This window comes from Nomascus leucogenys, chromosome 6, assembly GCF_006542625.1.
Source record: "Nomascus leucogenys isolate Asia chromosome 6, Asia_NLE_v1, whole genome shotgun sequence".
In the NCBI taxonomy this organism is placed as follows: Eukaryota; Metazoa; Chordata; class Mammalia; order Primates; family Hylobatidae; genus Nomascus; species Nomascus leucogenys.
This window is the reverse complement of record NC_044386.1, coordinates 56,302,276-56,319,705: the sequence shown is the minus strand read 5'-3', so window position 1 is coordinate 56,319,705 and position 17,430 is coordinate 56,302,276. Positions and strand designations below refer to the sequence as shown.

General features: G+C 47.9%; 1 protein-coding gene across 1 annotated transcript in view; it reads left to right on the top strand.

Moving 5' to 3' along the window:
• Positions 1-15,836, top strand: part of SORD (sorbitol dehydrogenase) — a 40,567-nt gene extending 24,731 nt beyond the window's left edge. Inside the window, exons 4-9 of the mRNA XM_030814146.1 lie at positions 2,465-2,624; positions 6,658-6,776; positions 9,571-9,636; positions 10,255-10,430; positions 13,326-13,447; positions 14,360-15,836. Coding sequence (XP_030670006.1) covers positions 2,465-2,624; positions 6,658-6,776; positions 9,571-9,636; positions 10,255-10,430; positions 13,326-13,447; positions 14,360-14,525 — 809 coding nt within the window. The 3' untranslated portion in view covers positions 14,526-15,836. The remainder of the gene's footprint in view (positions 1-2,464; positions 2,625-6,657; positions 6,777-9,570; positions 9,637-10,254; positions 10,431-13,325; positions 13,448-14,359) is intronic.
• The last annotated feature ends 1,594 nt before the right edge of the window (positions 15,837-17,430 follow it).

The following is a 17,430-nucleotide window of genomic DNA, read 5'->3' as shown; positions in this document are numbered from 1 at the left end:
AGGAAAATTAAGGAGTATAGACACCAAGGGTGAGGTTGCAGTGAAAGTTTAATAAGTGAAGGAGGAAAGCTCTCAGCAGCAGAGCAGGGGACCTGAAAGAGGGTTGTTGTTTTACAGTTAAATACGAAGGTTTTTATAAGAAACTTCCCTTGTCTGTGTAGGTGCTGTGTAACTTACCTTATCTGTGTAGCTACCTGTGTAGCTTCCCTTATTTGTGCAGCTGTGAGCATGTCTTAGGCAAGCACAGGGTGCAGCTTCTCTTGCCTGAGCAACTACAGGCATGTTTTAGGCAAGCCCCCACCCCAGCCCATGCAAGTTCTCATGGAGCCCACTGTGTACATGCCCAAAAAGGGGAGAAAACTTTTTCCTGGGAGTCCACTGATTACACAGAGAACCAAGGCGTTTCTATGGTGGACCTCACTCCCTTATCTATGTCTGTAGCTTGAGTTTTCCAAGCTGTTCTTTATATGCCTGCAGCTTTTTTCCAGACTGCTCTTCTGTTTGAAAGAATTTCATCAAGGGCCTGCCCTAACTGTCCACCTGTTTTTTTTTCTTTGTCCTTCCTCACTTGGGAGGCTGAGGCAGGAGGATCACCTGAACTTGGGGAGGTCAAGGCTGCAGTGAGCTGTGATTGCACCACTGGACTCCAGCCTGGGTGACAGAGTGAGATCCTGTCTCAAAAAATAAACAAACAAAAAAACCAAAGAAATATACACAAAAAAAAACCAAAAAACCAGCAATGAGAAAACTGGAAACAACCAGGTTTTTTCCATCAATAAGAGAATGGCGATACTGACTGTGGTATACTCTTACATTAGGCAAGCACAGGGTGCAGCTGCTCTTGCCTGAGCTACTACAGGAACACTATTCAGCCATGAAAAGGAACAAACTGTCATTTGTTTTTGAGACAGTCTTGCTCTGTCACCCAGGTGGGAATGCAGTGGTATGATCATGTCTCTCTGCAGCCTCAACCTCCTGGGCTCAAGTGATTCTCCCGCCTCAGCCTCCCAAGTAGCTGGGACCACAGGCACACACCACCATGCTCAGCTAATAAAAAAAAAATTTTTTTTGTAAAGATGAGGTCTTTCTATGTTGCCCAGGTTGGTCTCGAACTCCTGGGCTCAAGCGATCCTCCTGCCTTGACCTCCCAAAATGCTGGGATTATGAGATTATAGGCATGAGCCACCACACCTGGCCAGACAGTTAATACCACAACAACCCAGATCAATCTGAAAAGCATTAAGCTAACTGAAAGAAGAAAGATACAAAAGAGTATCTACTGTATGATCCCATTTTTGTGATGTGCTAGAACAGGCAATACTAATCTGTGGTACAAAAAAAAGTCAAAACATTGGTGTCCTCTGGGGATGGGGCTGGGGATTGAATGGGAACAGATACAGAGGAATAAGATTTCTGAGGTGGTGGTAGTGTTCTGTATCTTAAAAGGAGTTTGCATTCCTAGGTGATACCTTTAAAAAAGAACCGTAAACAAATACTGAACCCTAGTTAATGATATGCAGGCTGAAGCATTTAAGGGTGAAGTATACTGATGTCTGCAGCGTGCTTTGAAATGCATCGGAAAAGAAGATAGATTGATGGAAGGAGACAGAGATGAGACGGAGGGGTAGATGGATAGACATGTGATAAAGTGAACATAGCTAGATGTTCCTTGAAGAATGTAGGAGGAGGGTATCCAGGTGTTTGCTATACAATTCTTTGAATTTTGCTGTGTGTTTGAAATCCTTCATAAAAGATAGAAAAAAAAAAACAATTAGAGAGCAGTTCTCAGGCTGGGTTTCCAAGCAGGTGTTGTGAGGCATAGAGTAGAAATATAATAGAGCTAGCTGTTCAGAAGCCTCAAGTATTACTCTCCACTGTACGAGGCTTCTGCAGGTCATTGGCCTTTGCAGTTCTACTACCAGGAATCAGTTGACTCCTAATTATTGTCTAAAAACGACCAGACTGGACATAAAACATGCTGTAATTATAGCTCTTGTCTTTGTAAAGGCTTTGCTCCCTATCTTCCAAACAGATGAAGAAAAAATGCCTGCAAACTCCATGTATTAGCTACCCCTTTTCCAGCAGTGTGAGATGGGAACTATACTTGGCTTGCCTTAGCTGGGAAGTGGCTGTGGAGATAGAGGGGTGGCTTGGCTTGTTGCAGGAGTTGGAAAAAGGGCAGGCCACACTGGACTGTGGAGGAGGGGGCTGGTCCTTTTCCCCCAGAGTGCATCTGTGCTTCATCCCGAGTTTCCTTACTTGCCTAGGACACCCTGGGTCCCCAGGGAGGAGGGTGGCTCGTTAAGCTAGATTCTCTCATCTGGCATCTGCCCGTGGCATGCAAGCCTTCATAACATCTCTGCTTCTGCTGTTTTCGAAGGTTGGAAAACAAAGAACCAGACCAAAGGGAGGCAGACTCTGCTCCCCCCTTCGGACATGGTGCCATCTTTGTTTTCCTCTCCAGGTGATCGTGTTGCCATCGAGCCTGGTGTTCCCCGAGAAAATGATGAATTCTGCAAGACTGGCCGATACAATCTGTCGCCTTCCATCTTCTTCTGTGCCACACCCCCTGATGACGGGAACCTCTGCCGGTTCTACAAGCACAATGCAGCCTTTTGTTACAAGTTAGTGTCCACATTCCCACTGGGTCACCTGGGACCTCTTTCCCTTCATTAGCTTGGTGCTATCTCCTGTGGTTATTTCTTTATTCTTTCAGCTCATAATTCCAAACATGAGGCGTCGCCTGGGCAGGCTACTCTTCTTGGTGGCATTGAGAGAGTGTAGCCTCCCTAGGAATAAGACTGACTCACAGTGGTTGGTTTTAGTCTTTCAGTTTCAGTTTCCCTTACTTAGAGCAACAATAGAAAATTATTGCTGAAATCACTCACCCTCTGCAGACATCCTGGAGGGAATTCCTGTGGTTCACCCTCTGTTATTAGTTTCCACTGCAACCACCAGAAAGGTCATAACAACAATGACCTCGGCCAGGTGTGGTGGCTCACGCCTGTAATCCCAGCACTTTGGGAGGCCGAGGAGGGTGGATCACGAGATCAGGAGATGGAGACCTTCCTGGCTAACACGGTGAAACCCCATCTCTCCTAAAAAAATACAAAAAATTAGCCGGGCCTGGTGGCGGGCGCCTGTAGTCGCAGCTACTTGGGAGGCTGAGGCAGGAGAATGGTGTGAACCTGGGAGGTGGAGGTTGCAGTGAGCCGAGATCACGCCACTGCACTCCAGCCTGGGTGACAGAGCGAGACTCCGTCTCGAAAAGAAAAACAACAACAATGACCTCGACAATAACAACAACACACCATGACAGCAACAGCTGACATTTCCTGAGGTGCCGTGGTGTGCTGCCAGGGCTTGAGCTCTGGGATCCTGGATCTACTCCCTCCTGGCAAGTGATTTTGGAGAAATGATTTAACTTTTCTCTGCTTCAGTTTCATTTAATTGCCAAAATATTAAATAAGGTGATGCATGGAGAGTCATAATTATTATTACTATGTGCCTGCCCTTGTGCTAATAAGTGGTTTGCATGCTTTAATTTATTTAATCTCCGCAAGAATAATGGTGAAGTGGGCACCGTTATTGGGTTAACCAAGGCAGAAGGAAGCTCATTGACTTGGGCACAGAGCAGAACCAAGAGTCAAACTGGGGTCTCTGTGAGTCTCAAGCTCCTGCCCTGTGCCCACTCCCTTACCCTACTCCAATTCTCACCCCTGAAATTGTGAAGTTGAGTCTGGAGGAAGCAAAGTGCTTCCCTTTCTGCACGGCTCCCCCTGGCCCCAGCCATGGAGCTCTAGGGTGCCAAAGTGCCGCTTTCCCCCTGACCCAACCCAGATGCATTCTTCTCCCACCACAGCCTGGCCCCAGTGATGGTTTTCAGCCAGGATGGGGCTTGTCTGATGGAGGCCAGGTGCCAGTCACAGGAGCAGTCTGACAGATCTGAGTTTTTCTAGGGCCCACTGGGAGCCTTGAGAGGAGTCACAGGCCAGAGACCTTGTGATGGGTTTAAGTCAACACCTGAACCTGCTCTAGCAGTAAGCAGGTTACATGTGCAGAGTACACCTTTCAGCAAGTGGTCCCTGAATGAGCCCATCTTTCTGGGGCCCTTTCCAAGTCAAGACACCAAACAAAAGTTTCATGGAAGGCAGAAGAGCATAGTGGTGAAGCCCACTGGTCTCTGCCAATTACAACTATGTGACCTTGGGCAAGTCACTTCAATTTTGTAACCTCGATATCCTCGCCTGTAAAATGGAGATAGTAATGGTACCTCCCTCACAGAATTACTGATGAGATCCAATGAGAAAAGCATATCAAGTCTCCAGCATGAGGTCTGGCACATAGTAAGTGCTCAGTAAATGGTACCAAGCTATGCCATAGTCATGGCCTAGTGGTCTGGCGATGGAGGTGCAAGAGTAGGCCTGAAAGAGAGCCTTGTGCTGGTGGTTTATAGGGAATGATGGGGCTCTGGTTGGCAGTGGCAGTGGGGGTGCTGAGGAAGGTCTCTGGGGAGTCCCACAGCCCCTGCCTTTCTTCTCCTCCCAGGGTGCTTTCTTCTGTGTCCCCAGTTCTTCCCTAGACCCAAGCCCTCCTCTCTGATGTCTTTTTAGGATTCCCATACTACCACAGCCTCTTTATTTTTGTACTTATTTTCTTTCTATTTTCCTGCTTCTTCCTTGGCTTCTTGATCATCCGTTACCCAATTTGGACTGTTCCCTGAACCCCATTGTAAAAACTACCAAGTTGCCTCATCACTCTCTGGTGTTTATAAAGTCATGAAAGTTTGGGGCTGGGAAGAAACTTGGAGTCTTCTCATCCTCGTTCTCCATCAACCCCCACTGGACAAGATTGGGGAGGGTGGAGTCAGTGGTTTTCCCAAGGTCAGTGGCAGCGGGGCTGGCCTCCAGGACTCCTTGTGCACGCTTCTGCCTCCACACCAGGTGGCTTTCCATCACAGTTGGCTGTGTTGGGTACAGGTGGATGAGGCAGCATCTGCTTAATCAGTATTCTTCCTGATAACAATCTTCCCTCATCACCTTCCCCAGTCCCATCTCTCCTTGATGTAGTTTCCACGCAGGCCACCCTCTGCATAGAGCCCTTACGAGTTCCTCAGGAGGCCCAGATGTGGAAGGGCAGGCGTGTCTAGGAGCCTGTGGAGTACCCGAGAGAGTTTAGGAATCTTCACTATTTCATTTTAAACTTTTTCCTATTATATAGAAGGCATACTTCTAGGGAGAGTAGAAGGAGTGTGACCACAGTCAGAGCAGGAGAGTGGATTGGAGTAGGGGAAGTGATGGGAAAGAAGCCGAGGGGAAGGGATAAGGGGGTGGTGGGTGGCAGCTGGGCCTCCACTGGCCTGGTGAGTAGTTCTGTCAAGGATCAGGGACAGTGACAGGAGGACTCTGAGTTATTCTGTTGAAGATCGGAGACAGTGTTGAAAGGATCATGGGGATGAGCACATGGTTTGGCTGCCACATTTATTTCTTTTTGAAACTCAAGGGTTTTCCTGTTCCTGTGTGTGGAGATTTGGGGTGCTGGGTAAATCCTGGGCAGTGAGGAACTAGCAGAAATTGGATATTAATATTAGCTCCACAGCTGCTCATACCAGGAAGCAGCTGATATGGGACTGGCAGAGGATGTGGAATCAGGACACCTTGGTTAAGTCTGGCCTTCATTCCCTAGCTTCATAACCTTGGCAGTTCTCTTAATGTCAGTGAGTTTCAGTTTCCTCTTCTGTAAACTAAAGGTTTTCTAAAAAAAGCCTGCTCTACCTGCCTAACGTGGTTATCATGAGGATTAAATGAGATAATGGATGAGCATGCTTCCTAATCTGTATAGCTTTATGCAAATATTTGCTGTCATCCTCAGCAGTATTATTGATAGGGTCAAGATGCCAGTGGAAGTGAAAACCTAGAACCCAGAGTGAAGGTGACACAGCATTTAATCAGCTATGTGGAACAGGTCCTTTTTTCTTCTTAACTGATCCTGGGTGAGCAGGGCAGCCGCTGTCCTCAGATGTGGTTATTCTGGAATGTATAATATGGGGGGAGACTATCAGAGTGATGCCCATTGCTAAATCACTGTTCTGCAAAACTGGTGATAGGATTGTTTGCTAAAGTGAAACTAAAAAGGCTGTAAGTTTGAAAAGCAGATGAGATGCTGGAACGTGGCAATGTTAACTCCTTGTTAAATAAACTTTTCATTTATTAATGATAACCACCATACCGTAGCTTGGATAGCACATTAAAGAAAACATAATGTGTTCATTTCACTGAATTGATTTCTCCAAAGAAAACCAAGTTGCCTTCTTCAGATGGGGACATTGTGGCATGGGTTCTGTGATGAGAACATATCTGGCTTCTAATTTGAACCCTTTGGGCCCCTCACTAGCTTTGGACCATTGGGGCAAGTCATTTAACCCACCACGCCTGTTTCCTCATCTATAAAATGGGGATGATAGTACCTACCACGAACTATTCCAGGGATTTACATGGGTTAATGTATATAAATTGCTTAGCATGTTGCTCTGCACATAAATAAATGCTCAGTAAATGTTAGCTATAGTCGTTATTACAGTGACGTTGGGCATATATAATACTATTGTTAGCATTGTAGTTAACTCAGAGGATCTCTGTGTGTCGATTGACTCCTCAGGCTTCCTGACAATGTCACCTTTGAGGAAGGCGCCCTGATTGAGCCACTTTCTGTGGGGATACATGCCTGCAAGAGAGGCGGAGTTACCCTGGGACACAAGGTCCTTGTGTGTGGAGCTGGTAAGAAACAGAAGCCACCCTGTTGCGGGTTCATTGACTGGGAATGTGGGGACCTCTCTGCCCATCTCATTCCCCCTCCAAGCTTGAGATTTATTCTAGAATCCTTCTGGGTAAGGGAGGATTGCAGTGTCCCATTCCCTCAGTGACTAGCACTTTGCTAAACAAATGAGTATCTGCAGACATGATATCAACTAGAGTTATATGTCCTAGGCAACATAGCCCTTTCGTTCATTTAAAGAATGAATTGGCTGGGCATGGTGGCTCCTGCCTATATAATCCCAGCACTTTGGGAGACCAAAGCCAGTGGATCACTTGAGCCCAGGAGCTTGAGACCAGTCTGGGCAACATGGTGAAACCCCATCTCTACAAAAAAGTACAAAAATTAGCAGGTGCAGTAGTGTGTGTCTGTAGTTCCAGCTACTCAGAAGGCTGAGGGGGGAGGATCACTTAAGCCTGGGAGGTCAAGGGTGCAGTGAGCCATGATTGTGCCACTGAACTCCAGTCTGGGTGACAGAACAAGACCCTGTCTCAAAAAAAACAAGACCCCATCTCAAAACAAACAAACAAAAAGAATGAATCTGGGCCAGGCACAGTGTCTCATGCCTATAATCCCAGCACTTGGGAAGGCTGAGGCGGGTGGATCACTTGAGGCCAAAAGTTCAAGACCAGCCTGGCCAACATGATGAAACCTCATCTTTACTAAAAATACAAAGATTAGCTGGGCGTGGTGGTGCGCCCCCTGTAGTCCCAGCTACTTGGGAGGCTGAGACAGGAGAATCACTTGAACCTGGGAAGCAGAGGTTGCAGGGGGCCAAGATTGTGCCACTGCACTCCAGCCTGGGTGACAGAGCGAGATTCTGTCTCAAAAAAAAAAAAAAAAAAAAAAAAAGGCAATTAATCTGGTGATTATTTTTGAACGCCTGATGGGAAACTAGGAAATTTTTCTTGTTTTTTTTTTTTTTTTTTGAGACAGGCTGGAGTACAGCAGTGCGATCTTGGCTCACTGCAACCTCCACCTTAGAGAAATATTTTTGATAGTAAAGGGAAGAGCAACTCTTGGAACTTTCAAATTATACCAGCAAAGTGATGGCCTAGTCCCATCTATGAATAAGGTAGACCCTGCTCCCAGCCAGTGGGAGGAGTGAGCAGTGGTCTGCTCCCACACCACTGGGAGCCAGCAGTCTGCCTGCAGTAGGGTTGTAGCTAGCTGCCTTCTCTCATCCCCTGTTTCCAGCCATCTGGAACAGGCCCTAGCAGCCTCAGACCGAATCATTCTGGTGACCCAGACAGTACACTCACACTCCTTGTGGGTGTGATCTGGTGTTCCTCATACTTGTTTGTGATTTTCTTTGGCAGGCAAAATAAGTGATCACAGGGCTTCCTAAGAGGGGTGATGGATGTAGAATAGACTTGCCACAATGGGCTAGCAGACTGCGGGACTCAGGTGACAGATTCTTATAAAAATCTGCATGGATCCAGTACCTTTTTACCATAGAAAAGGAAAATAAGTCACACATACCATACACATGCATGCCTTGCCCCCAACACACACACACACAGAAATTCACCTGCAGTCTCATCACTGATTAGCCCAAGAGAACCACTATTAATATTTGGGTACAGAATCTTTTAGTTAGTTAGTCTTTTTCTGAGACCATGCTAAATACGCTTCGTTTACCTACTCTTTTTTAAAAATCAGGCTGGGCATGGTGGCTCATGCCAGTAATCCTAGCACTTTGGGAGGCTAAGGCAGTCGGATCACCTGAAGTCAGGAATTTGAGACCAGCCTGGCCAACATGGTGAAACCCTGTCTCTACTAAAAATACAAAAATTAGCCAGGCGTGGTGTCGGGCACCTGTAATCTCCACTACTTAGGAGGCTGAGGTGAGAGAATTGCTTGAACCCGGGAGGCAGAGGTTGCAGTGAGCTCATTGCACCACTGCACTCCAGCCTAGGTGACAGAGCAAGCCTGTCTCAAAAAAAATACTGTGAACATTTATCCATGTCAATAGATAAAAAGTTATGGTGTAATTTTTAGTAGCCATGTAGTTTTTTAATCATGCTTTGTTTGACATTTCAGGTATTATTTTTCAGTGTTTTGTTTTCTCAGGGAGCTCACAAAATTGTTCTCGGGGGTGTGTACAAAAAGTAAATCCCCAAAGATATTCTGCATTGCTTTCATTCTGTGGGTCTGATTTTTATATTAAAACCATGGTGTCACATAGCATGCAGATACTATGGGGAAGCAGGTGTCTCAGGCAAATCCTTGGATACCTGAGTATCCTGGGGCTATCTGGGCAGGTGGGCCAACCCAGGAAGCCAGCTCACTTAAGAACCCTCTCCAGGTGGTCCTCGGAGAGCACCTAAAAGGAATGTGTCTCTCTCTAGGGGAGGTGTGATGGGTTCTCATGAAGGTAGGGGCAAAGAAAGAACAGGAAAACAAGTCCAGACCTTCTGAGATTTCTTATTTTCTGAGTAAGTTTGTGTTTCCTTGAATCCTGTGGTTCTTTGAGATTATCTCCATTAGAGCCCAGGAGTAAGTGGGAAATTTTTAGCTCTGAGGTTTGAGAGGATTAAATAGAACCCAGCACTAGGAGTGTATTTTATGTAGAGAATAATTCTTCATGGATTCATTCACTTCTGCATTCAACAAACAGCCACTAAGGTCTTATCCTGCCAGGCACTGGGATAGATGCTAGAGACACACAAAAGATATGGTTCCTGTCCATGGCCTGGACAAGTGGGAGAGCAGATGTTTAATATTTCACAATCATCCATCTTCTGCTTTGTTTAGGGCCAATCGGGATGGTCACTTTGCTCGTGGCCAAGGCAATGGGAGCAGCTCAAGTAGTGGTGACTGGTAAGACTTTGTTCTTTTTCAGTCTCTTTTACTGGGAAACAGCTGGTCCTACTGTATGTGTATGTGTGAGGAGAGGTTATCTGTGACAGTGTGGAGGGGGTGAGTGTGTAGTGTCATATGGACTGTGGAGATATAGAAGAGTGTGAGTGTGTGTTTTGTGTTAGGAGAAGCTATCAGAGAGAGAGACAGAGAGTGTGTGTGTGTGTGGGTGTGTGTGTGTGCAGCTGTGTGGTGGGTATGGGGGTGTATGATGGTGTAGAGCAGGGGTGTCCAATCTTTTGGCTTCCTTGGCCACATTGGAAGAATGGTCTTGGGCCCCACATAAAATACACTAATACTAACAATAGCTGATGAGCTTAAAAAAAATTTTTTTTAATCTCATAATATTTTTAGAGAGTTTACGGATTTGTGTTGGGCCATATTCAAAGCCATCCTGGGCTGCATGTGGGCTGCGGGTTGGACAAGCTTGGTGTGAAGAGTATGTGTGTTGGGCTCAACACCACCACCCATTGCACGAGAGCTTTGTTGCCATCAGATCTTACACCTCCATTTTCTTTTCTTCCTAATGAGTCATCAGATTTCTCTGTTTGAAAGAATTTTTTTTTTTTTTACCTTCAGATCTGTCTGCTACCCGACTGTCCAAAGCCAAGGAGATTGGGGCTGATTTAGTCCTCCAGATCTCCAAGGAGAGCCCTCAGGAAATCGCCAGGAAAGTAGAAGATCTGCTGGGGTGCAAGCCGGAAGTCACCATCGAGTGCACGGGGACAGAGGCCTCCATCCAGGCGGGCATCTACGTGAGTGGGCTGAGGGTAGCTTTGGGGAATCAGCGTAGGGGAGTGAAGGAGGCAGAAGTAGGGAGTCAAGCTTCTTTACCAGCTTGCTGTGTGAGCCCCAAGCCAAACTTACTCATCTTTTGCTATCTCTGTTTTCTTATCTCTAGTGTGGAGACTGTACTTGAACTTGCATTGGGCCATCTGAGATTCACACAAGATAACAGCTATACATGGGCCTTGAAAAATGTTAAGGACACACACTTTGGGGATGCGGTTGGCTTCATGATCATATCTGTGTTGTTAAAAGTGCAGTAGTTTTGGTAAAAAGATCAAGAAGAAAAACAGGGAACCATGCCTTGATTGTATGTGGGAAATCTCTGTCTTATTTTATTGAGGAAGACTGCAGTCTTTTAGTCACTGATATAAAGTGACAGTCATTCAGTTAGTCATGAAGGTGAGGTGATTTTCCAGGTTCACAGCTGACTACTGCTTGTTTTGTCTCCCAGACCTAGGAACAGATAAGCTGCCAATGCCTGACTCGCCCCTCAGCGACCCACCAGCCACTTATGGGAAGTTGGAGGTGGTGGGAGGGAGTGGCATTGACAGATCAAAGTATGAGGAAATGAAGGGAAGAGAATAACTTCCAGGTTCCGAGCCCTACTGTATGCCAGGTTCTCGGTGTACTTTATAAACATGAGGCCTAATCTGCACAATAGCCCTGAAAATCAGTTACCGTTTTATGCTGAGGGATTTGTGGTTTGTTTGATGCAAGCCAAGTCAGGCCCAGGCCCAGCCCTGCCAGGCCCCAGTGCCTGAGTTGCCCTGCTGCTTAGGAGAGGAAGGGAAGGAGGGCACGAACAACCATGCTAGGGTGGGGGGACAGGGCCAGGCCTGGAGAGGGTAGCAGGCAGCTGCCACCACAGGGGACTCCTGTCCCTGCCTCCCAGACAGCTTCCCCAGGGTAGCGTGGGCTTCCTCCTTCCTTCTGAGAGTCACAGCAGGAGGGCACTTTGCGTCACATGAGACATTCTAGGGAAGGCTGACCCACCAAGCTGAGTAGCAGAGCTGCCTAGACCTCCTCCTACTAAGTTGCCCAGTGGCCTTGGGAGCTGAGGAAGCAGTGGGGGAGAGGGAGGAGCGGGTGCCACCTTGGCACTGTCCTGAGTTTCAGCTGGAGTCGGCCAGCCCTCTGCTTCACTGTCATAGGCAGTGGTCGCCATGTGGGAAGGGGCAAAAAGAAGCTGAAGCTCAGAGAGGAACAATGGGTCTGTGTGTGATTGATCTACCCATGGTATGTCTTGGGTACCTACCATGTGCCAGGCTTTGTGCTGGGCACTTTGAGGGCTAAGACATGAGTAAGTTGCGTCTACTGTCTTCAAGCTGTCGGCAGGTCAGTGACCTCCACCCCACGGAGAGGCAGTATAATCTGGGGGACTTAAAGGACGTGGCTCTCCTTCCTCGTGTGCCCTGCCCTTAGAGCATTTGGAACAACTGGCATTTCCAGCTGTTGATGGTGGGGGCCTGGTTGCCAGGCTACCTGAGGCAGGCATGGAGGTGAATGTGACCCATGGGCCTCACCAGGCCTGAAGCAGTGTCTCTCCTGACGTCACGCATGACGGGTGCTGTAGAATGCTGTAGGCCACCCCGCCAATGAGCAGGCCAGGTGGCTGGACCAAATATGGACAAATCTGAGCACTGCCGTCCTGCCAGGTTGTGACTGGATAGTGTTCATGATGAGACGTGGCAGATGCCTTGGGGTAGAACTGAAGTCATATCCTTGATGCAGATGCCATACCTACAGGACAGTGTCCAGGTGGTTCCAGCATTCCTTGACCTGGGGTCAGCAAACTGCTGGCATCTTGGCAGCTTGGGATGGCCAGTTGGGGTTCCTCCTCATCACCAGGTAGAGAGGAAGTGCTGATGAGGAAGTCGTTTCTCTAGAAAATGGGCTGAGAGGGCACATCCAGGGTCCCACAGCTCTGAAGCAGCAGCGCTGGGAGTCGCTTCCACACCACTCAAACCCTGAGTTCACCTCTTGCTCACGGCACCGCGGGCCTCTCTCCATGGTGTATCCTTCATCTCAGAAGTGGAGGCTGTGATGTGTGCCTTTCTCGAGTTCCACTGTTTAGCACCTAGAATGGTCCCAATAAATGCTTGCTGCTGACTATAATGAACACTCAGCATGATTGAATTGTCCATTGTTCTGTGTCTCACCGCACTGAGCACAGTGATCCCCAGAAAGCTCTGGAACAAGCACAGCACTCACAGGGAGTTCTGGGGAAATTTTCACGAGACATTTCACTGCTGCCTGCGACCCACTCCAAGTGGGGAACTGATAAGGCAGATAAACATTCAAGGAAGACAAAACCCATTATGGCTCATACTGTTGAGGTAAACATCCCTGGAACAAAAAGATTTCTAACTGCCAGCCTGCACGCACGTATGAAGCCTTTTTTAAGCCACAGGATACAAGTGGCCCATCTGTCTCATGTTGATAGTTTTCTCACCACCGGTGAGCTTAGAGGGCCGGTGGTTCCTTCCAGCTCTGATGAAAGTGCTGCCTGTGGAGGGGCGCTCTGGGGGAGGAACAGGTGCTTAGACCGTGGAGGTGGCTGAAGCCAATATTGGGTCCCGACTCTGTAAAGCTTTGGAAGACGTTCCCACTGTGCCTGGTTCTCCGTGGGTTAAGTGTATTTCTTCAGAAGCTTTAAAGAAAACAGCGTTTACTCTGCCACTCAGTTAAGTTTGGTTGGCAGGTTGAGCAGTTCAGCAGTGTGCAAGAATCACATTCTCTGGAATTTTTGGATGCTCAGCTGATGCAACCAGAAGATACTTGTGTGATGACAATATGTTATTGTAAGTGGGAAGTCAGTATTTCTTATCTTCTGAGCTTTCTTGCTTTTACCTCCTTTACAGGCCACTCGCTCTGGTGGGACCCTCGTGCTTGTGGGGATGGGCTCTGAGATGACCACCGTACCCCTACTGCATGCAGCCATCCGGGAGGTGGATATCAAGGGCGTGTTTCGATACTGCAACACGTGAGTATGCTGTGGGTGAGCCGGGATGCCCAGCCTCCAGCAAGACCAGGGCAGGCCCCACTCAGCCTCCGGGCCCATGAGTCTCTGCCTGTTTCTTCATGGGGGGCACTCCCTGGCCACATTGATAGCTGTGTGATATACCAGGGATCCAAAGAGAGAACACTCACTCCCAGGTAAAGAATGGGAGGGACAGAAGGTTGGACGGAGGGAAGGAAGGAGGGGATTTTGAAGCATGTTCTTATTGAGTGTCTGCTGCTTATCCCCCCCAGGCCCCTTTTTCCCCCCCATTTCCTTAAGTTACCAGATCTCCATTTTCTCCCTTTAAAGGGAAGAAAGAGAGAAAGGAGGACAAAAGGAAGAAATCAAGTCCTGTGGCTTCCGTTCCTGAGCCCTAGGGCCCACCCTGGGGAGCGAAAGGGTCTTAGTTTGTCCCACCCATGTTCTGCAGCTCCACCCTCTCCCCTGCTGGGGCCCTCTGGCTGGGAACCCCCTCCCCAGCAGTGTCCCTTACTCCTGGCTTTAGGGGCTGTAACTCCATGCCCTCATCAGGGCGCCAGTTTTCCAGTAAGCTGAGCTGTTAGTGGGTGTGACTGGATTGTCCTGGGCTTCTCTGCCTTTTCCCAGTGGCATCCACCATGTGCCTTGTACTTTCATGCCACAGGAATTCTAGGCTCCATGGCAGACATGGCAGAGTGAGTGGATGGGTGAGGGGTGGGGGCAATTGGAAATAGGCTCCGTACCCCTGAATCATAAGCCATAAGGTCCTTTCCTGGGTTGTTGGCCTGTAAAATTGGCTTTGCAGAACCACAGTGCTATCAGTAAATACGGCCAAGCTGATCTAGTGCTTGGTGGTTTGGGGCACCTGGCTCTTTCCTCTTGAAAGTTGAATATAATGCTCTTGCTCTTTTACAGGTGGCCAGTGGCGATTTCGATGCTTGCGTCCAAGTCTGTGAACGTAAAACCCCTCGTCACCCATAGGTTTCCTCTGGAGAAAGCTCTGGAGGCCTTTGAAACATTTAAAAAGGGATTGGGGTTGAAAATAATGCTCAAGTGTGACCCCAATGACCAGAATCCCTGATGGTAATTGGCTCTGCCCTCATCCCCACAGTCTCGGGATCTCAGGGCACAATGGCTGGACACGGGTGGGCTTTGATGCAGAACTTTCTCTTTTGAATGTTAAGAATAATTAATACAATTCATTGTGAACAGAAGTCCTTACGCAGAGGAATTGGTGTGCCTTAAAGATACAATCTGGGATAGTTTGGGGGAACTTGTAGCCAGTATGGCCTGTTCATGCTGAGCAAAGTTCAGCAAGTAGAGCAGAGTTTGGCAGGCAGGTGCCAGGAACTCCCCTTCTTCCTGGAGTGCCTTCACTGAGGAAGGAAATCTGGCCCTTGGGTTTCCTGGTTCCACTGCTACTGACCCGGAGGGGAATGAGGGCTGAGTTAGGAAAAGATAACTTCATGAAGACTTAACTGGCCCAGAAGCTGATTTTCATGAAAATCTGCCACTGAGGGTCTGGGATGAAGGTTTGTCAGCACTTTCAGTTTAGAATGCAATGTTTCTAGAGACATATTGGCTGTTTGGTTTGATGATAAAAGGAGAATAAGAAAAGGCATCACTTTTCTGGATCCAGGATAATTTTAAAACCAATCAAATGAAAAAACAAACAAATGAAAAAGGAAATGTCGTGTGAGGTTAAACCAGCTTGCATTCCCCTCATGTGGAAAAAGTAAGAGGACTTCTCAGCACTGTTTGAAGACTGCCTCTTCTTCAGCTCCTGAGAATTGTGTTATTTCACTTGCCAAGTGAAGGACCCCCTCCCCAACATGCCCCACCCCACCCCTAAGCACGGTCCCTTGTCACTAGGCAACCAGGAAACTGCTACCTGTGGACCTCACCAGAGACCAGGAGGGTTTGGTTAGCTCACAAGACTTCCCCACCCCAGAAGATTAGCATCCCGTACTAGGCTCATACTCAACTCAACGAGGCTCATACTCAATTGATGGTTATTAGACAATTCACTTTCTTTCTGGTTATTATAAACAGAAAATCTTTCCTCTTCTCATTGCCAGTAAAGGCTCTTGGTATCTTTCTGTTGGAATGATTTCTATGAACTTGTCTTATATTAATGGTGGGTTTTTTTCTGGTAAGATTGGATCCAAATCGCATCGTGCCCACTTGTGACTTTGAGATTATTCATCAAGAGTGAGGATATAGTAGCCATGACATAGCTTGAGCTATAGCCTTTAATCCCTTACTTTGGCTGTGGGTGGAGGGTGAGTTTGAAGAGGTTCTGATTTTCTTGTAACCTGGGAAAGCCATGACCTTGTGCCCGAATCTTTCAGATTGCTTTGGGTAATAAATATTGTTGGTGGTATCTGACTCATGCTGCTGTTTATGGTCCTGTTTAGCGGGGAATGGACTTAGGTTACCCATTTCCCAGAGGAAAGGATCCCAGGATTTTTGAAGGTGACATATTTTCTGTACCAAATATAATGTCATTGACATGAATTTTCTCTAATCCTCACAAGAAGCCACATACACAATCATTTTGTAGATAAAGAAGCTATAAATGCCAGAGGAGACCTTAAGATTGTCTTAACACAACCCTTCAGTTAACAAGGGAGGAAATTGAGGCTCAGATTGGGGAAGTGACTTGGCGAATCACACAGTGGGTTAGTCAGTGGCCCAGGATTAGACAGAACCCAGGAATCCTGGCATCAAATCCTTTACAACATGCTGCCTCTCATAGGCCTGAGGGGTCCAGTCCTAGAGGACAAAGGATGCTTCCCATGCCACCACCCCCACCAAGCAGCTCCTACTGATGAGAAGATGCACTAAGCAGTCTTGGTGGAGCATCATCCTCACGCCCTGTGCCCACTTTCAGGTGCCCAGAGAAGGAGCTCAGTGTCTGCTTCAGCCAGGGCTTTAAGAGAGAAGGAAGCTGGGAGTGAGGGGCAGAGGCCCTACAAGAGAGTGTCTGCTGGTGTCTTGGAGGCACTTCCTACAGCCTATGCACTCCTTGTGAAGCCATTTCACTGCTGCCCCTTCATCCTCCTCCTCCCTGAGCCCTAGGTAGGAGTCAGTGTGTGGAGGAAGCTACCTAGAGACAACCCTGACCAGGCCCCACCGCCTGTAGCCAGACCCAGCCTCTGTCCCAGCTGGCTGCTAATTTTCGAGCATTGCTTCCCTGTTATTTGGCCTCAGTACCTTGAACCTAGATTGACATCATGAGCAGAGGACAGTTCTTAGGAAAGGCAAATAGCCCATAAATCCTGTCTGCCTCCCCTTCTCCTAACCTCTGGCTCCACCAACTCCCCAACAGGCCTCCTGCACACACAATAGGAGCCAGAAAGGAGGAGGCAGGACTGTGCTACACAAGGGAGACTGGGTGGGGAAGATGTCAGAGAACCAGTGACTGAGTCCAGAGGTGACTTCACCCCAGCATCTGCTGTAGCCAGAGGTGGGCTGCAAGAGGGAATTAGAGGAGCCAACATGTCCTCTTTCTCCTTTAGGGTCCGTGGAGCAGTCCACTGCTTTCTACCCTCCAGGTTGCCTGTAGGGTCCTTCCCAGCTCTCCGCCCTGACACCTCTTCACTCCCTAGCACTCACGGTGCTGACTGGGTGGGGTCCTCAGTGTTGACTGAAAGCGTGAATCAAGCGCCAGGCACTGGTGACAGAGCACACAGAGGCTGCTGAGCCTCCCAAGGTCGGGGAGCTTGTGGGGAATTCACATTCTTGGTTCCGGGACTGATTCACTGAGTCAATCAATATTGATTGAGCACGTAGTTGGTTGTGGTGGTGGTAGGAATGAATTCCTGGGCGTCCTGCAGCCCCTTTCCATGAATCTGTACATGTCAAACATGTGCATGCATTTGTAAACATTAATGGGAGTATACTCTGCTTTTTTCATTTCACTCATAACAGATGAGGACTTTAAAAAAATCACAATTATTAAATATTTCCCATTACTATACCTG